This window comes from Crocuta crocuta, unplaced genomic scaffold, assembly GCF_008692635.1.
Source record: "Crocuta crocuta isolate KB4526 unplaced genomic scaffold, BGI_CrCroc_1.0 scaffold166, whole genome shotgun sequence".
Taxonomy (NCBI): Eukaryota; Metazoa; Chordata; class Mammalia; order Carnivora; family Hyaenidae; genus Crocuta; species Crocuta crocuta.
The window spans coordinates 1,668,008-1,688,969 of record NW_027531018.1 but is presented as its reverse complement, the minus strand read 5'-3'; the positions used below and the strand labels follow the sequence as shown (position 1 = coordinate 1,688,969).

Sequence of the window (20,962 nt, the reverse complement as noted above, 5' to 3'; positions counted from 1 at the left end):
GGGAAAGGGCGGAGGGCATCAGGCAGCTTAGCCCAGTGCTTATCTAGTGACTTATTTTCATTATACTGGAGTCAAATCTGAACTTAGGAGGAGGAGGCCCTGTGGGAGTGGGGAGGCCATTTTACTATCTGTCTCTCAGCAGTGGCAAGTAGCCTGCTGTGCACAGCCCACCTCTTCTCTCTCCTCCCTGGGGATGAATCAGCAGGTGGGAAGCGCTGGTGCCCTGGGAAAGAAGAAAATACAGCTGACCAGCGCAGCTGACGTCTCCACTCAGCCACAGTTGAATGGAGGTACTGTTCTTTCTGTTGGGGCAACTTCCAATACTGAACCATCGTTTTAATCCAAATATTGCTTAAACTGCTCTACTGCATCCTCACTGGCAAAGATGGTTGTCCCTGAAAGTGGCAAGACTGTCCAGATTCTCCCAGCAAATGTCTCAGCCTGACGGGGAGCCGTTTATAGCAAGAAGTAGAGAAAGGAAAACTATTCTGTACTGACTGCTTTGGAAGGAACAGGGGCCCTGTCCTCCTTCCAGAGAGAGCTTCCATGCTCTAAAACAGGGTGGGGGGCTGTCTTTCCACGTCCCTTCTTCTGCTTGCCTTCTGAACTCCGCACATGTGCACTGGGCTCCCATCTGGCACTGAGTCAGCACCCTGGAGAGCTGCGCCCCACCCCCTTCCTAACCGGTGAGGTCAGCACAGATGCCGGCCTGTCTGGCCCCAGCACACAGCAAGAAGGAACTGCAGCCACTCGGCAAAACCCCTAAGAGCTGAGCTGAAGTGACGTTCATGAAGGCTGTGGAAAGCTCTAGACCTCAAGAGGCCCAGGTAACAGGGATCCAAAGAGCATGTTTGCTGACAAAAGTCTCACTGTGGGCACTTACATGGATGCGGCATTGTTCAGTGTCTATTAGCAATTTGCTTTACAGACACTGAGTGATAATCTTCCTAAAGAGCAGCCACTGTGAGACTTGAGTGAGGTACCACTTCCTATGTTCCTCTGGAGCCACAGTTCCAGAGGCTCTGATGTTGCATCACTGAGACTCAAAGGAGTGGCCGAACATATGCTCGAAGGTGCCTCTGTCTTAAGATCTAAATTAGAACAACCCCTCAGAACCTATGATAAGGCGATTCTCTGCCTAACCAGGCACTGAACTCAGAATAAATTTTCTGCATCACTTGCCCAGGAGAAAGGCACCTGCACTGCCTGACAGAGGCCGGGAGAGGGGCCTGGGCCAGAGAATAACTCATCAGCCCCTAATCAGGACCCCAGTCTCTGGCCTCTGTCCAGCCCACTGGTTCTCAACAGCAGGGTGAAAAATGGATCACTGGGGAGTTAAAATGCAAATCTGGGGGCCCGCCAGAATGATTCTGCCTTGGTATAGGTCTGGGGTGGGACCAGGCATCACCCATCAGCCCCAGGTAATTCTGTTGCACCCTGGAGCACTCCACGCTGGGGGACAGTGTATGCCAGTGGCCGCTCCGACACTGTCAGGGGAGCTCGCCACCTGCAGCCAACACCTGGCCCTCATTGAAGTGATCCACTTGCTCAGCTACCCACTGTCCTTGGCCACACAGGGAGCCTCCCCACAACCTCTGCCATCTTCTCATTGGCTATCAGGAGGCAAGGGAGCAGGGCTGAATTCAGCCTCCCTTCTGGAACATTAAAAAAGCAGAAAGTGAACACACTTCTGATGGGCTGGTGCTCTCGGAAGAACAAAAGGTAGTCTCTGATACAGAAATGGCGCACATTTACTGGAGTTGGCCTGGGGGAGGGGTACCTCTGTGCCTGACTCCAGACTGAAGAGGACTTTTCTTCTACAACAGTGGAGGCTGAACATTACTGGTGCCCTCACGCCCTGTGCTTTAACTTCTGCTTACTGTCACGAAGCTGGGGGGGGGTGGGGCGGTGTTCCGGGCACCCTGGCATTTTCCTGTAGGAACTCTGCTACAAGTGAGGCCTCTCATATAGAGAAGTCGATGCCATGGTCCACCCATGGATGGGTTAAATAGGTTTGTCATGGGCTGGCCTAGAAACCTGCCTATCAAGCATGACACAGTTGCTCTGGGAAAGTGCATTCTCAAATCCTCCTCATCTAATTGCAAGCAGACTTGGGGGACATCACTGGCCTAGGACTTAGCCCTTGAATGTTTCCAAGGAGGCTGGGGGCAAACTCCAGGCCTGATTCCAAAGGCCTGGCATGAATGTGCCCGTAGGGACCTCAAGCAGATCCTCATCCAAAGACCCAGGCACCTTCGTTCCACAGGCTGACAGTCAGGCTGCGCCAGACTCCTGGTGGGCGCTGGGTCAAGGGTGCATGAATGACTACACTGTGAGTGCTGCCCATGGCTTTGGCCTCTCCTGCAGCGGCGTCCTACCTACCAGCCAGGAAGGCAAAAGCTTCATTGCAGAGCTGTGGCCCGGAAGACAGAAAAATCATGTTATTTACCTACAGGAATGTTACTTTTGTCTTCATTGAGGTGATCCAGTGACCCATAAGACACTTTACTGGAAGATGTTTGCGCATGAAAACGCCCCAAGGGAGAGCCTGCTCTAGGTGATTCTCAACCCTGCCACAGATTCAGTCCAAGCTATGCAAGGTTACCTCATAGACGCTGAGTAGAAAGTGACTCTGCAGACCCACTGTCCTCCGCGTTTCTGTGTGTTCATGGCCCAAATAAATTTTTCTGAGAAATTTTTACTTTATTTTATATATATTATATTATATTACATTTTATATTTATTTTATATTTTGAGAGACACAGAGAGGGTGAGCATGGGTGGGACAGGGACAGAAAGAGAGGGGGAGAGAGAATCCCAAGCAGGCTCCACACTGTCAGCGCGGAGTCTGATGAGGGGCTTGAACCTATGAACCTTGACATCATGACCTGAGCCAAAATCAAGAGTCAGACGTGGGTGCCTGGGTGGCTCAGTGGGGTAAGTGTCTGACTTCAGCTTAGGCTATGATCTCATGGTTTATGGGTTTGTGCCCCGCATCCGGTTCTCTGCTGTCAGCCCAGAGCCTGCTTCAGGGCCTCTCTCTCTCCTCCCCACTTGTTTTCTTCTCTGTCTCTCAAAAATAAACATTTAAAACATGTTAAATCATAAAAAGAGTCAGATGCTCAATTGACTGAGCAGCCGGGTGCCCCATGGCTCACTGGAGCACTTAGTGAGTAACCAGATGCAATGTTCTTTATTCTAATTTGTTTTATATATTGATGCTTATTTGTGTTTGAGAACATATACCAAAAAACCAAAAAACACCAACCAACCAACCAACCAAACAAACAAAAACGCTCTTTTATTGTTTGGGGGCAGTACTGGAGCATGAATCAAAAGTATAAGAATTGAGGAGTGCTTGGCTGGCTCAGTCAGTAGAGCATGTGACTCTTGATCTTGAGGTTGTGAGTTCAAGTCTCATGTTGGGTGTAAAGCTTACTTAATTAAAAAAAAAAGTATAAGAATTGCAGAATATCATCATTGACAGATGGGAAGAGGTAGTCAGGCTATTGCACCCTTAGAGGCAGCAGTTGGAGAACTTGTACACCTTGGAGGGATGAATTCATAGTTCTACCGAACTATTCTAGAGCATCCCACCATAATAAATAAGCGGAATCTCGAATGAACAATTAGGAACAGAGGCCCCATTACAGCCAGCATGTATCTTCAGGAGGACTGGAACAAGGTTCCTTGTGAAACCCTATAAAAACCCTAAAAAATGGGGTTAAAACTACTTGAGACCACTGTGCAAATGAAGTCTTTTTTTTTTTTTTGATGTCAGGAACCCATGGTACAATAGACTGAAGGTAGAGGAAGGGGTCCAGTGGCCCAACCAGCGTGTAAAAGGCAAAAAACCAGGCTCTCAGAGTTCATGGGGCAGACAGCAATCACAAGGACATCATCTACTTATCTATCAGCGCTTGACCCAGTGATCATCCTGTAAACCACTTCAGATAAAGCGCGCGAATAGCCAGGACTAAAACTTTACCGGAACCCCCGAGGTAGGAGGTGCACCTTCTGAACAATTCCCCTTTCTTCTCACATAAGCACCAGCACTGCATTTCAAATAAGACCACACCTCCCTCGCTCTCTGCTCGTTCCTAAGGCAGCCGCAGAAGTGAGCTGTGATTTCCCAATAGTGTCCTGAGCCAAAATGCATGAGGACACACAGGAGCAGATCCAGACTTGCTGGCCCCGCAGAGATTACACAAAGCTTGGCCCCAAACATGGAATAATGTGAGCATGTATGAGGTGCTGAACATTCCATCGATGGCCTGCGTGTCAGATGCAATGCTTGCATCCCCATGGGTCTGGCACAGAGCCTGCTTTCTAGGCGTTCAGGTGAACACAGGCTCTGTGCTACCGAGAAGACACACACTGGCAGCCGAATTTAGCTCTTGAGCCTTTTGAGGACAAGACTACTGTATCTCAGACCTGTTGCACCTCCTCTATCAGGGCTTTTCTGTGTGCAGGAAATTATATATTCTTCCCCCAGGATCTCACACATAACACTCATCAGCAGAGTAAGTTGTGGATAAAACACAACTCCCATAAACTGGAACTTTATTAAACTACATGTTACATAAAAGAACATATAAATGGGCCTTTAAATACATTCAGTTCATCTTAAACAAATTTATATAGAAATTTATTTACATTTCTCCATTAGATAAATTATTTTTCAAAGCTTACTACCAATAAAAGGTAATAGAATGATCACCTGCTCACACAGATGCTTACACATAGGGTCCACAGGGCTAAGTAAAATACCGCTTCTCAAGAAACTCAGCTTATTAGATTTCAAAGCAACAACACATTCTGAAGTTGCTTTATTTCAAGCAGGCCTTTGATGTGAAGCCTCTGCAATGGAGGGGCCGGGGGTCGGTTTGGAGAAGCTGGTTCTGGGGCAGAGGGGTCCTTGGCTGTTGATAATAAGAGCTCCCTCTGGAAGCTAAGGGACCTTTAGAAGCCATGGCTAAAGCCGTGCCCCAGCTTCTGCGGACTGGGAAACAGAGGCTTAGGGAGAGGGAGTGATTTGCTAAAGTCACAGCATCAGCAACCAAGCAGGGACTGGGACCCTGGTTCCCGGGATCCTACCTGGAAGCCCTGACCCCATCGCTGTCCACAAACTTTGGATCTCTTTCGTCCATTTCCACCCACCCACGGGCCCTATGTCTTGGATGCTGTTGTCTGCATGGTTAAATATATTTCTTAGGCTTTTTGAGATGGTAAAAACCAGTGCAGGAGTCCCACAACCATCTTTGTGGGGCCCAGAAAATACATACTCAAGGCTATTTTTACAAGAGGTTTTGTGGTCAGGTGCCTTACTTCTCCAATCCTAAAATGTGCCTTTTCAATTTGGTTGACTTATGGAAGCTCAAAGTTTCCAATTAATTTGGACGGAAGGCAACATTCTACAGGAAAAAGATTGTAACATCAACCGTGTGGACTCACTGAAATCCACCTGCTACTGTTGGATCTTCAGTGAGGTTTCACTAATATTTCAATAAATGACCAAAAGTGAGAGAAAGTGGGGGACAACTTTAACAAGAAAGTTTCCAGAATCACTTCACTTCCTAATTAGCTTCAAAAGGAAGCAGTGAAATGGGCTGTGAGTAGAAACAGTACATATTTTCTCCCTTCTTTTGAATAAAGCCTCCCTTCCAAAAACTTCCCGATGATACAAATTCTTCTGAAAGTAGGAATTTTTTTTTTGGTCTGTTTAAAAAAATTTATTTGGTTTTTCTCAGGATTTAAAAACCACTGTACCACAAAGACCAAACATCAACATTAAGAAGCATCACCAGTGGCATAGATACACGCACAGACTCTCCCGGCTTTGTGTTGCGTTAGCAAGAGAAGGAAGGGCTGGCTGCAGGCAGAGGAAGAGGGGGTGGGGGGGCGGAAGGGGGTAGGAGACAGAAGCGTTTGTCTTCCCTGTAACTAGAGCGATCCCAAGTCATAGCAGCCTTCACTCAGTTTTATAACAGACACACAAATGGGAAAACACGGAAGGGGGAGGTGTGTTCAGCTGAACAGCCCCTGAATGCCTTTCCATTACGGCACTTCTAAGTTCTGGAAGATCCGGCATCCTCCCAGGGGCTGCTCCCCGTCTGCAGGGAAGGCGCTGCCCATGGGGCCTGTCCTGAGCACGCAGGGGCATCTGGTTTCCAGGCTCCAGTCTCGCTTTCCCTCCTGCTCACAAGTAAACCCTCACCCAGAGTCACACGCAGAGAGATGAGCAACACGGAGAGCCTTCAAGGAGACGGTGCCAATCAGAGCACCCAGGGCTTGCAGGGGAGTCCAGTTGCCAGCAATGGACGGTGTGTGGGCAGGTGGAACCCTGAGGCCAGGGAACATGGGAAAATAAAAATGTCTTCATATTAAGGGTTTTGTCTTTTTTTTTCCCCCTAGGAGGCATTTCATTCTGCAAAAGGAACTAAAATACGTCATTTTCTAATATTTAAAAATAAGTTCGGTATAGAAAAACTGGCCACAATTCTTTTACTCGGTAGGGAAGAAGGTCATCTCAGATCTGTGTCTTTCGCGGGGTCTCTGCTGGGGGAGGAGTGTGTGAGGTGCCAACCGTCATGGTAGCAGGTGAGGTCCAGCAGGTGGGGACCTTACAACAGGAGGCGGTGCAGTGGGTGGACTCCACCACCACACCTTCAGTGACATGAGCATTAACAGCTGGCACCAGTGGGTGACTTGATGTGGAACAGAAACACGCGTTGCTGGCCTGTCATAGGAGACAGTCCTCACCATCTGAGCCCCAGGCAGCGAGAGGACAGACACCTATCACTTCCGTAAGGGATCGAGGGTTTTCCCCAGCGTTGTGGTATCTGAGCTTTTCAGCCTGAGGGAAGCCCTTTCCCCAGACCCTCGGCCCTTCGGAGGGGCCTCTGTGTTGGCACTGGGACCCCCAGCAGGCTCCGGACACCTTTTGGGGGCCCGGGCACTACTGGCCCGCCGCAGGGTGCTGCTGTCCTTGGGGACGGCATCCTCAGGGCTACCCTTAGGCCTCAGCTGACGCTGGGAAACAGTACGAGTGATGCCAGGGGCCTTGGCCACAGGAGGGGAATCTGTTCTCATGGACCGAGATGAGGAGGCCACTGTGTTTCGGGCAAAGCTTGGCACGGGAGGCGGGACACGGGGAGCGCTGGGGGGCGGTGGGGCCTTGGGCTCCTCTTCGGGGCTCTCGGAGTTGGAGCGGCAGGTCTTATTTTCCTCGGNCGGGGCGGGTGGTGCCGGAGCCACCGCTCACCCTCACCAGCCTCTGCTCCTCAGCGACCGTCACAGCCCCTGTCGAGGGCCTCCTGGGCGACAAGTCCGAGGTTCCCCGCATGGAGCCCCGGCGCGACCACTGCTGCTGTGCAGTGCTGCTGGGGGTCTCCCCGGGGGACCGCTTCCAGCCCACTGAGCTGCGGCTTGACCTGGAGATGGGCAGGACTTTGCGCATGTTCTCGTTCTCTGAGGGGGTTAAGGTCCGCACGGGCTTAGGCGCCGCCCCTTGGCTCCGCCTGGCACTCACGGCCTTGGACGTCCCCTGGGACGCGTCTTTGAGGGAGCTTCTCTTTGGTGCGGTCACATCCTTCCCTTTGGCGGGTCTGTCCCTGGGAAGGGCGTCCTTGCAGCTGGGCTCACTCTTCCGAGAGAGGGGAGCAGAAGCCTCCTCGGGGGGGCTAGAAGCAAGGTGAGAAGAAACCTGGCTGCCTGTCTCCCCAGCCCCAGAGGACAGGGAGCCATCCCCACCACCCCCCTCCCCTGGCTCCGAGCAGTCCAGCGTCAGCGAGCAGTCGGTGGCATCCGAGGTGTATAACAAAGGGCCAAGGTCTTTGCTTTCAGGGCCACTGCTGCCCACAGATGCCAGAGCTTCAGCACTAGGCTGGTGAGGGGCAGTCCCGTCCCCCTCCAGGGCTGGTCTGGGAGCCCTGGGGCCACTTGTGCTCACAAGCAGCAGGCCACTGTGGCTGGCACCAAGGGACTGCATGCTCCCATGCCCCAGAGATACGGGCTCCGTGGGGCTGAGGTCATTCAGGGTCAGCCGGGGCACATCCTCTGGGCCCTTGGGTCCCTGGAGGTCGAACTGAGCCAGTCCTGTCACCAGCTCGTGCTCCTTAATCCCCAGAGCCAATGGAGAGAGTGGAGGGGACCGGGCAGGAGTAAGGCCCATGGGCTCACTATTCCTCTTTCGGAGGATGCTCACCCCACTGCGCCGAGCTCGGGGGAAGAGGGCCGCAGGGTCCTCAGGACGGGGGGCTGGGGGCTGGCTCTGCCAAGATGAGGGGGGCTCAGGGGCCTCCTCCTGGCTCTCTGAGGCCTGAGGTCTGTGTGCGTGGCTGGGGTCCGGAGCCCTTGGGCCCCCAGGCTCCATCCAGGCCAGCGTGGGCCGGGCCTGCAGGGTGCTGCTCCGGGGCAAGCTGTTGAACTTGCTGGGCTCCTCGGGGCTGCCAGTGGAACTCTCCAGGAAGGTCAGGAGCTCCCGGTCAGCGAAGGCGCCCAGGGAAAGGCGAGAGCGGCGGGCATTGGGAGGCCGGTAGGAGGGGCTGATGGGCCTGGGCTGCAGGAAGGCGGGCAGGTCCTCTGTGCCCTTCTTGGTCAGCAGCTCCACGTCATTCTCACTGCTGCTCCGGCAGAAGCTGCTGAGCTCCCCAGCTGCCCAGGAGCGACGCTTCTGCTCCAGCTCCTTCAGCCGCTGCAGCCGCCTCAGCTCCTGCACCGAGCGTTCCTGGTTGTCCTAAAAGAGGGTGGAGAGAAGCCCCAAGACGCATGAGACGTGTGGGGCCTGTGTGTGGTTCCAAAGCCACCTGCCCCGAGAATCCAGTGAGATACACACGCAGGGAGGGGAGCCCAGCGTAAGCTTCACCAAGAGGGACGCTGGTGTTTGCACCTGTGCGGCTAGTTCTCTCAAAGCTGCATGGGGGCGGCCCCACCAGCCTGTCTAAGCTTGTCATCCCTGGGCCCAACTTCCAACTTTCCAGTCAAGGCACTGTCCCCTGTGTGATTCCACACGTGCCTGCCACCCTGACTCCAAGGGACCCCAACTTGGTTTCTAAGCAGGGCAAGGTGGAAAGGACTTCCAGCAAAAGGGTAGTTAAACAGTGGCAGAAAGAGAGAGAGAAAAAAAAGGAGTCAGAGATCAAACCTCCCTGTCGCATCTGCACTGAATACATCTACACACACGAGCAGCACATGCTACTTAATGATTTGGATGCCTAAATGTATACCCTAGATATTAAGAGATGTCTTTCAAATCTCTGTTCTCTGAACTCTCTTCGGTAAAGGAACACCAGGGAGGCCACGGTGGCTCTGTCCCTCATGCCCCACCCCCTTCCCCAATCAGACAAGAGGATTTGCTTTAGAAATCCTTCCATCACTCACCCTTCACCCAGATCCAAGCACCCAGGCCTCCCCCCAGCAAAACTGAACCAGAACAGATGTATGTGCTAAAGCACATTTTACCACCTGGCCATGGGCTTTAAGTACATTTGTAACTCACAACCCAAGCCTGTTATTGGTAGGGAGCACTTTTTACTTCAAAATCAATTTCCTCAAGTGGTGGATTTCCCCTCCAAGTTTCCGTGAGGCTCTGGCTCCGGCTGGGGAGGTCTGGCCCCTCCCGCAGCTCTGGCCCAGCCTCTCCAGTGCCCCAGGTCCCCCAGGCCCTCTCCCCCAACGCTGTCTGCGGTGGGAGTGGGGCCAGCCCCTGGCACTCAGAACAGCGGGGCCGAGAGAACCGCACAGGTGGCCCCTCGGGCCTGCAGAGTTCTGACAGGGAGTGAGGGCCTCAGAAAGAGACAATTTGGCCTCTACCACCCACCACCACCCCCCTCTGCTGAGCTCACTGCTTGGACAAGGGAGAGGAGACGTGGCCACAGACTCTGCCTCCTTCTTTCAGCTGGGGAGAGAAAGGAGGGGTTGAGGCCTCAAGTCACTCTGGCCTACTCAGAGCTAGAGGGAAGTGTGACCGGTCCTGCAAAGGAATTCAGCCATGGACAAACCTGCATTTAAATACAGGGGGAGGGATAACACACAAGTCTTTGGTTCCTCATCACCACCTGAAGCAAAGGCTGTTATTTTGTCTTTAACTGACAGAGGAAAGCCGTATTTGCAAAGCCAAGCAACCCAGTTTTCTGGCTCCTACACTGAACTCAGAGATGACTAGAATTGGAGGCTGAAGGATGGCACATTCCCGCGGTGCCCACTGCCTGGCAATGGCCATGGTGCTTGAAAGAGGTGAGAGAAGGCCTTCCAATCAGCCCCCAGCAACAAAGGGACCCCTCAAAGAGGAAACTGTCTGGGGAGGGAGGTGAGGGAGACTCTCAGGATCTTCAAAGGCACTAGTTACTATCATGGCTGCTCCCAAAAATGGACTCCACTAACACAACACTTTTAGGGCATCAAAGCAAGTGCTGGCATGAGCAGCACTGTTAGCAGAGGCAGCCAACGCTGGTCTCCTGGTGACCGGGAGGCACTCGGGGCTCGGATGGCACAGCCACTTCCCGGTAATCCCAACTGAGAGCCTGGCAACGCTGCCTGGGCCGGACTTTCCTGAAACCATGGAAATGCTGACCCATCTTTCTGCCAAGGACAGAAGGCTGGGTCCAGAAGAGGAAAAACAAAAGTCCAAACAACTCAGAAAACATGGAGATGCCATCGGCCTTACCTTCACTGCTTTGTTGAACTTGACACAAAAATCTCTAAAGATCTGAAGGCACTCGTCCAGTTTCATGGTTTCTTTGTCTTCGCAGAAAAAATCTATAAGGGTGTGGGCCTCGTCCTGGAGCTCTTGCTGCCAGTGCTCCAGTTCGGTCAGCTTTTCCACAGCAAACTGCGGGAAAACAAACAAGCACACGCTCAAGTCAACAGGCAGTGAGGAGACTCTCTGTGCACTAGACGGTCTAGTGCCCGGCAAAGCCGTGCTCCTGGGCTCAACTTCAGGTCCCAGCGAAGAGAAGGGTGATTGCAAGTCCAAGGTGCTCAGACCCAAAGGGAAAATAATTCAACCCAAACAAAGCGTGGGGAAGCAAGGTGAACTCCTGTGTAAAGGCCTGGAAGCAACAAATGAGACCAAAGAGCTTTGGTCTACAGAATGCTGCTGACAAAATGGTGGCCTTTAACATTGCTGAAAAGTGACATAGGTGTAAAGTTGGTGTTATTAAGCAAAACTCATACTGCATCTGTTCTCCCTTCTGTTAAATTTAGTTTTTTAAAGTTTTTAAAATTTATTTCTAAGAGACAGAGAGAGACAGTGTGAGCAGGGGAGGGTCAGAGAGAGAGGGAGACACAGAATCTGAAACAGGCTCCAGGCTCTGAGCTGTCAGCACAGAGCCCAAGGTGGGGCTTGAACCCACAAACCGTGAGATCATAACCCGAGCTTGAACCCACGAACCGTAAGATCATAACCTGAGCTGAAGTCGAGACTTAACCGACTGAGCCACCCAAGCACCCCTGTTCTCCCTTCTCTTAAAAGTGAGTCTTGGAGCGCCTGGCTGGCTCAGTTGGTTGGGTGTCATTGGACTTCGGCTGAGGTCATGATCTCGCAGTTCATGAGTTCGAGACCCGCATTGGGCTCCCTGCTGTCAGCACAGAACCTGTTTAAGATCCTCTGTCCTCCTTTCTCTCTGCCTCTCTGTCTCTCTCAAAAATACATAAACAGGGGTGCCTGGCTCGCTTAGTCGGTTAAGTGTCCGACTTTCGCTTAGGTCATGATCTCGCGGTTCGTGGGTTCGAGCCCCGCGTCGGGCTCTGTGCTGACTGCCAGCTCAGAGCCTGGAGCCTGTTTCAGTCTGTGACTCCCTCTCTCTCTGACCCTCCCCTGCTCACGCTGTCTCTCTCTCTCTCTCCTAGAAATAAATAAAACATTAAAAAAAAATACATAAACATTTAAAAAAAAAAGTCTCTTATTGGCCAAGGGCTCACTTCAGGATGCCAAAAGTCACTTGTATTGATGAACTGTCCTGTGGAGAGGGAGTTTAAACCTCATCTCAAATGACCTGTATCAAGGTCAGTGTCACCCCCACAGGACTCAAGCCTCCGTGTCCAGACAAAGGCCCCAGCCAAGGCTCCCTAACCATGGTGCTTATCCAAGTCAGCTCAGAAGCCTTGCCGACAGTCCATGCTCATATCCCACCCATGCAGTTCAGTACGTCTGAGGTGTAACTGCCACTGATATTTTATTAAAACTCTGCAGGAGACCCTGACGAGCCCCCTTGGACAGGAATTACTGCCCCACACAAATCCATCCTCTTCTCTTCTTCACCTCCTCCTCATTCCTTCAGGACAAAGTCTCCAGTGCCCCTCCAGATTCAGGTGCCAACACGACAAAGAAATAGAAATGAGAGAAGTCTACTCTCCTCCAGTGAGCTCTCAGCCCTTTCAGATGGGGACCTTTCAGGCGCATGAGCACACTTCCCTGACATGCTGGTGACATGTAATGTTGAGCTGAAATGAGAAGCCACAGGCGCATAGGGACCAAATATTTGGGACCACACTCAGTCTCTTATTACCTTCTTTTTCACCAGGGAACAAGGTTTATGTGGAGAAAGAATGTGTGAAGTACGTGACTTTATAAATCATACATATCATGTTTTTAAAAAGGCTTCTCTTTGAGGGGCGCCTGGGTGGCTTAGTCGGTTAAGCGTCCGACTTTCGCTTGGGTCATGATCTCGCGGTTCGTGGGTTCGAGCCCCGCGTCGGGCTCTGTGCTGACTGCCAGCTCAGAGCCTGGAGCCTGTTTCAATCTGTGACTCCCTCTCTCTCTGACCCTCCCCTGCTCACGCTGTCTCTCTCTCTCTCCTAGAAATAAATAAAACATTAAAAAAAAAAAAAAGCCTTCTCTTTGAGAAACTAGAATGGAGGGATGGGCCTGGGAGATGTGAAGTGATGGACTGCCCACCCTCACGGAGTGGGATTGTTGTGGAAACATGCTTAGAGAGGGAAGAGGTCTGAGAAGCCTCGTCACCCCTCACACACTCCCACACACTTTCCCCCGTAAGAGTCCTTTCCTTACACCGAACACATTCAAGAGGTAGTAGGAAACCAAACCATTCAGGAAACCAAATACCAGAGAAAGTCACCATGTGAGTCAGTCGCCTGGGGCAGTGTGTGAGTTCATGCTGCATTATTCTTGACAGAGAGAAGGGTATTCACGAAAGGATAAATCTGTGCCTGTCTTTCTTCTCCGGGGAGGGGGGGGGGCGTGGATTCCAGCCAAGAAAAACTCAACTGCAAAAAATAGGACTCCTGACAAGAATCTACCTACATGGGATAGAGTAGCTTAGCCCCTCCTCCCATGTCTCATCACTAGATCCCGTGGGGACCGAGAGAAAACCAGGAAGGAAAGACTTAACATGCACTGCAGTCACCCTTAGGACCTGGGAAAGTGAAACATTCTGAATATGGGTGTGAAAACTCAGCTGGCTCAGAGACTTTTGCTGAGACTTAGTTTTTGCGCGCTTAGGACCACAAAGGCACAGTCCAGAGCCACACTGGCCAAGTATAATAGACAAGAAGTGAGCAGTCATGCCAGCAAACGCCACTTTCTGTATCTCGCTTGTCCGCTCCAGACTAAAGTTCCAAACCGATTTATTCGTTCTTTCTTGTCCAGAGGGTCAAAATACTGCAATACATTTTGTAAGACTGTGTTCTTGTCTTTTCTCCCCATGGCTAAGAGCACAAAGTCCGTTTTCCCTTCACGGCCTGATCCTACCCTACCTTACTTAAAAAATTATTACCCCCTTCCCCATTTAAAAAGAAATTGAATATAAAAAAGAAAAATAAATAGCTGTGTGGGAACATTTTATTTACAGAGATAAAAATGATTATCAGAAAGCAGCACTGAGTTAAAAGAAGGTTGCCTTTAAAGAGCAGTCTAGGGGCACGGCTAAGACAGACCTGCTTTTCATCATAAGCCTTTCCGTGCTGCTATGTAGCATAAAGTATTAATATTTCATATAAGAGGCAGGGAATGAGACATCCAGGATTCTTATCTCACTGTGGGATGGGCTTTCTCCCTGTATTTCTGGATTTCTCTCATTTGTCTGCATGTGCTTACTGTTGAAAGCTTTCCTACCTGATAGACTGTAATTTTTTTTAATGTTTATTTATTTTTGAAAGAGAGAGAGACAGTGTGAGCAGGGGAGGGGCAGAGAGAGAAAGAGAGAGAGGGAGGGAGACAACAGAAACTGAAGCAGGCTCCAGGCTCTGAGCTGTCAGCACAGAGCCCCACATGGGGCTCAAACTCACAAACTGTGAGATATGACCTGAGCTGAAGTCAGATGCTTAACTGACTGAGCCACCCAGATGCCCCAGCTTTCCTATCTGTTAGGTGTTTCATGGTGGTGTTTGCTTTGTTGAGAAAAATCTGTGCACGTTAAAGAGAGTATTTGTTTGGTTATATTTGAAAGAAAATACAGAGCACATGTTTAAAAATAAAAATAAATGTGCATCAGAGCCAAACAAAATGTTCACCGATGAGACCTGAGACTTCTAATATTTTTTTTTCTTTTTAATGTTTTATTTATTTCTAGGAGAGAGAGAGAGAGAGACAGCGTGAGCAGGGGAGGGTCAGAGAGAGAGGGAGTCACAGACTCTGAAACAGGCTCCAGGCTCTGAGCCGGCAGTCAGCACAGAGCCCGACGCGGGGCTCGAACCCACGAACCGCGAGATCATGACCTAAGCGAAAGTCGGACGCTTAACCGACTAAGCCACCCAGGCGCCCCGAGACTTCTAATATTTGATGCAGCATGATTCCGAGGAAACGAGGGAAGGCTGAGGCTGTACAACCTTGGAAGCACGCCGTTCCCACCACCAAGGGCGGCCGTGCCACACACGTGCCACCTCGCAAGGCGCAAAGCGCTGATACTGACGGTAGCGCACCACTTCCCTGGAGACCGAAAGCATGAAAAGCTACCACATTTTTTTTTTTTAAATAAGGAAGATAAAAGAAGTATGTCAGACTATGTGATTAGTGAGTCACAGTGAGGTGTCACAAACATGTCCACTCGGCTGTTTTTTGTTGATGTTATTCAGAGCAGCTCCGGACACACCCTGTGAGGCTGATGTATTCGGGGTGTTGATAGGCTCATCTATCATTTGTGCTCCCGCTCTCCTTATAAAAACATGCCAAAACCTACTTGCTTCTTCAATAAAAACAAGCGAAGGAACAAGAGCCCAAGTTCTCAGGTGTCTACAGTTTCCGTGGAACTTCCTTCTGTTGTCCAAAAGTTTGATTAGGAGGCAAGAACTCGTACATCGTGGTCTCAAAGCAAAACCTGAGTTGCCAGGCAGGCACAAGCCGCCAAGTGTAAGCACACGCCGATACCAGGGGCTACGATGTGGTGCAATGACGCATGCGGAGCAGTGGTAAACGGAGGCCAGCCCTACACAGACACCTTACGTTCAGACCCCATTCAACACCCCCTGCCAGAAAACCAATGGAGCAAGGAACACACAATGATATATAAAGTTCTTTCACTGAGCTGGAGAAAGATCTATGAATAGGAACCTGCTGCTTCCAGAAACCCGTGCAGATCTGCACAAACTCGTGCAAATGCCGGGAGCCGAAATGAGAGAGACTGATTCAAATCACCCACAAACCTGAAGGAAATCTTCCATCTGCTGACAAAGTTCACCATCTCGCCGAATGTTTTCCCTCAGAGATCTCGTCCTGATAAAGAGCGAGCGCAGTTCTGCCTCCGTGTTATCCAGAGATAATCTGCAAGAAGAAAGGGGAGAGTGGGCAGTTGGCACAGGGAAGCCATGTGTCACGCAGGTACATCAAACGAGGCCAACTTTTGGTCAAACCGAGAAACAGAAGGGCAGAGCCACTGCGATGACGTGTACTACCCTTGTGCTTAGAGTTTCTGCCTGTTTTTCTTAAAGAGTCCGTTTCTTCCTAGAGACACACCAGTTCAAAGGGAGCGGGCTGTAACTTTGTTCTCGTCGGTGAGATAGCCAAACCAGGAGACTGGTAGAGCCGTTCACAAAGTAGGTCTGAACACCTTTACGCAAGCAGCATTAAGAAATAAAAGCCAAAGGGACTCAGATACTTAGACTTTCCTCTGGCACCAGTCCAAAAGCTCTAACTCATGAAAAACAGGGCAGTGTAGACGTTAAGAGCAATAAGGAGATACTAAGCAGACTTCGTGTTGCCACAGCCAGCCAGAGTAAGCACTCGGTATTTTAGAGAGAACTAACCACGCGGCTAACGATTCTGCAAAGAAATGACGGAACTGATCACAAGGCTTTTGTTACGTACATCACATCAACACTGGTAGCGCGCTGAGTGATATTTTTGTCACCAGGTAAAGTGAATAATAGGTGATACCTAAAAACCAGGTGGAATTCACTTAGCAAATTCATAAGCTAGGATGCTTTCATGCTTCCATCACAAATCCTAACTTTTCTTTGTGCAATCACGTTTTCCGCCTTCACTGGGTGTCGGCACCCATTTATGATGTTTATACTTCACCAAGATACCTCACCTTGCATTTTAAAGAAACAAACTTTACTGACTAGGTTTTTTCTATGACAGCATCTAGCTAAGCTCTCCCATCAAACTCTGACGAGAAATGTCAGAACAAAAATGTAATTAATGATTATTTCTCTCTGTGTACACCTCTTAGTAACATTCCTAGACTCCTCATCAGAGGAAAAAATATTCTCACACAAGTTCCTTTCAGAAATTCAAAACCGAAACAGTTTATATCCTATAAGATGATTGATTGTTCTTTGGCGGGGAATAACCTGAAAACCTATAAACGTGAACGACGAACTATTCACAACGTTGGACCGATATAATCTCCCTTTGGGAAAGACATGTAATCTGTGGTTAGATGTTCACAGGTAATAATACTGAGCCACTGGCCAATGATAGGGCTTAGGTTGAAAAGCTGTAGTTCATGTGTTTATGCATATGGTTCATAGCTACCCTAACTAGAAACAGGCACACAGATAACAAGCAGATGGCACAAAGTGGTGCTGGGGGCAGCTCGCAAGAGGCCGCTGTGGGTGTTGGCATCCCCTCCCTCAATAAGGCCACACTAGTAGCTTGAACTCTGCCACGGTAGCAGTATTTACACCATGGAAATCAGCAGGTGCTACAAATCAGGACTTCTTTCTGGGAAGGCTGGTTAGTGAACATTTACCACTGGATACATGGATATGTATTGTAATTTTAAAAACACGGAACTCTGGGGCGCCTGGGTGGCTCAGTTGGTTGAGCATCTGACTCTTGATTTCGGCTCAGGCTGTGATCTCACAGTTCGTCAGTTTGAGCCCACTGTCGTGTCCGCTGACATGACAGAGCAGAGCCTGCTTGGGATTCTCTCTCTCCTTCCTTCTCTACCCCCTCCGTGCTCTCTCTCAAAATTAACAAACTTATAAAAAACTTAAAAATAAAAACACAGAACTCAAAATACTACATATACACAGATTACAGCTACAGTAAAATACAAATTTATACTGGGATCGGGAGCAAATTAAAGTGATGTTAACACAGCTTTCTGTTTGGTAGCTACTTTCTCTGTAAAGTTGAGTGACTAATTTAAAACCCAATCCTTTCACAACCCTTGGTATGGTTCCAACTTCTTCTAATGCAATAGAAAATCAATGTACCATGTTAGATTCTACAGGGAAATGGCCCTGGAAGTTTGACTGATCTATGCCACCTCCCAAGGTAACAGGCTGTGTTGTTTGAGCTCGACCTTTTGGGTGTGGAGGGATTTGAAGCTCTTAATCCATACTGTTTTTACACTGATGATATTCATTAGAAAAAACTGCAATAGGGTTTTTAGCTTAAAAATAAAGATTAATTTTTCAAAACCCCCAAATACCAAAGGTGCATACACACCTCTGGAAGCAAATAAAAGGAAGGGTCTGAAAATTCAACACGACAAAACTTTTTAAAGTTATAAAAGATTCACCAGCTTTCGTTAAAAAATAGCTTTAAAAAAACATGAATCTCACAATTCACTTTCAGTCTTCCTTGCTTACCTAGCAGCCTCCTTAACGTGATGCAATTTTTCTGAAAAGTTTAGAAGAATGGCATCTTTCTTTTGGGCTTCCTAGAATAAAAACAGAGTTTTCTCTCACTGTATGTATAAAACTGGAAGGAAACAATTTTCCCCAGGGCTTTAAGGAACCTTAAAGTTCTCATTTTTATGCTTGATATATTCAAAGCAATTCACTGAAACATGAACTCTGATATTCTCAGCAAGATTTACCAGAACTCCCCTACTCTCAAGATATATTTAACTTCCCAGAGCAACCGATCCTGACGTGAAATACAATTCATGTGCACGCAGACTCAATGGAAGTGGGTGGTGCCTTAGCAGGGCCCATTGTTTCTAAGAGAATCCAATATATCCTGCTTAAATACCACCCATACCTATGAGTGTGCCTGTAAATGACCAAGATACCTTCAGCTGTTAAACCAGTTTGCAAACTGAGTTTAATCAGAAGGTGCACAAGTCATGGAGGTATTTGGATTCTTCACCTGTTCAGAGAACACAAGGAAAGTAGGTATCAAGGAAGCAATCACCAACTCTGGAAACATCTCCACATGGGTAGGGACCAAGTCACAGACAGCACTTGGATACATGGCTCTAAAAGGACTGGCGGGGCTACCGGGTGGCTTATTTGGTTAAGCGTCTGACTCTTCATTTTGGCCTAAGTCAGGATCTTACAGTTCGTGAGACTGAGCCCCATGCTGGGCTCTGAGGCGACAGCACAGAGCCTGCTTGAGATTCTCTCCCTCCCTCTCTCTTTGCCCCTCTCCCCACTTGCATGCTTTTGTCCCTCTCAAGAAAACAAAAACAACAACAAAAACAAAAAAACAAAATGAAACAAAACCTTTCAAATAAATAAATAAAAGCACTGCCAGAAGGCTACCTGCGAGGCACATGGGCTAAGGAACACATTTTCTGGTTTCTAAGCCCTGAAAATTAACTTTTAAATTAGTCCTGAGTTCCACATGTCCTTTGTCTTCTGAAGAATGCCGTAATAATTGTGTGTATTATTTATGGAGAGCTGACTCTGCCAAACACAAGTCTGGCACTTTATGGAATGGACTCCTTCGGCCCTGTTGGTTACCTGTTTTGCACTGTCACTAGCCCCATGATTAGATGAAGAAATTGAGGGTCTAAATGTTTCAGTAACTTATCTGAGGACGTACAGCTAATAAAGGACAAGTCAAAATCCTAATCCTGTCCTGGTCTGAAGCTCACGCTGGAAAAAGCCCAGCTCCCTCCCCAGCTTAAACCTACATCTGTGTGATTGCTGTCAAAACAACAAAGGTGATCCAATGAAGGAAAAGCAAATCGGTACAATTGGTAATTTGAGATAATTTAACAACAAAGAGACAACTGTCTTTGGCTGACTTTTCACTTTGTAGCTGCTTGTTTTCGGTATCACAAATACCCAGTCAGAAATGGAAGTGATGCACCAGTCAGAAATGGAGGTGATGGACAGGGTGCAGATACCAAACCCTGGGCTGGTGGCAAGGCGCGCTAACCTACAGTGCACAAAGGACACCGGTGAGGTGATCTCATTGCTCCGAACCCCTCACTCTACACATAACCCTTACAAATCTAGTCAACCCAACATCGGGAATGTCTCGCACCCAGGCCTCTGCTCTCCATCCCTGTGGCCAGCACTCTGATTCTCAGCTCTCGCCAAGGGATCAGAGCCAACGTCTGCCAAGAGGTGCCCCATTTCTAGTCCTCTCTCCACTGCAGCCCACTCTCCATATTGCCTTATTTTCCTAAAAACAAAGCCCACCTGGCCATGCCATTATGCTGTGCACGAACTTCTGTAGGGTCCAAAATGCTACAGCATGAATCCAAATTCCCCAGCGTTTAGGATGTGGAACCCTTCATCATCGGCCTTCGCCAACCCTGACCCCTGCCTCCACCGCCCCCTCCTCTTCCCTCCTGTCCTACAAACCGAGGCGCAGTTCAGCTCAGGAATGTGCAGAGTGCTTCTGCAAATAGAACCTTCTCGGAGCCTACCATACCCTTTCCTATCTCCATGTGATGCCACCTTACACTTCGCCCACCTCCAGGGAGGAGTCACACTCATTCTCTCTCTGAATCCACCACTTCCACATACCTGTGCAACAAAGTGCAGTAGATTCATCCCAGGCTTGTTTGCTTTTGTGTCTGCCAATTTGAGCAAAGAAGACAGTTTAAATCCTACTGCATTGCCAGCATACCCTCCCTAAAGAAGACAAATCAAAAGAAAAAATATATACGTATACTTCTGCACAGACAAATAAAGTGAGAAACACAACATTTTAATGCTTTTGAATTTTACTTACTGCATTCATGATATTCCCCGCCTGTAGCACCAAGTGTAATATTGAATGTAGCTCCTCACACAGCATCAGCTCTGTCAAAAAAAAAAACACACACCATGGTCCTCTCACTTTAAATGCCCAACGACAGCTACCACATCCAAGTTCAAGAGGGTCTGAAGCAAATTCTGACCCCGCACTGCATACACAGACTGGAAAAAACAAATAAAGCAGCACAGGCTGTGGGATATCTAACGCACCATTTGCTACTGGTAACCCAGTAGCAAACTAGTGTTTCATTGGAAATCGAACATGTGTGATACTGAAGTTTCACAAAATACTCCCATAATGAAAAGTTTCAAGTACTGGAAAATGCAAAGGCCTTATGAAAAGCAGCACACTGTTAGAGGAATAACCTTTTTCTCAGCAACTATTTATTTTTCCCTTTATATCCATTAGCCTTTGAGACTATATTTATAGAATGTGAGAGCAACAGAGAGCAAGATTTTGCTTAGTCGAGGAGCTACGAGGAGATAAAAGATAAACAGGTTGGGATGACATGTAAATTACTTGCAAAGCACTAACCCTTAGGGACCAGGAACCAAGAGAATCTGTTCATTTGATTCCAAACTATACATTTCACTTGGATTGGCTTAAAGGTGGAAA

The 20,962-nt window shown here is 48.9% G+C and overlaps 1 protein-coding gene across 1 annotated transcript in view; it reads right to left on the bottom strand.

The window, feature by feature from the left end:
* Positions 1 to 4,528: 4,528 nt before the first annotated feature.
* FHDC1 (FH2 domain containing 1) overlaps positions 4,529 to 20,962 on the bottom strand; it is a 42,439-nt gene continuing 26,005 nt past the window's right edge. Inside the window, 7 exon segments of the mRNA XM_077770914.1 lie at positions 4,529 to 7,234; positions 7,236 to 8,737; positions 10,667 to 10,831; positions 15,601 to 15,718; positions 17,998 to 18,068; positions 20,113 to 20,220; positions 20,321 to 20,391. Coding sequence (XP_077627040.1) covers positions 6,799 to 7,234; positions 7,236 to 8,737; positions 10,667 to 10,831; positions 15,601 to 15,718; positions 17,998 to 18,068; positions 20,113 to 20,220; positions 20,321 to 20,391 — 2,471 coding nt within the window. The 3' untranslated portion in view covers positions 4,529 to 6,798.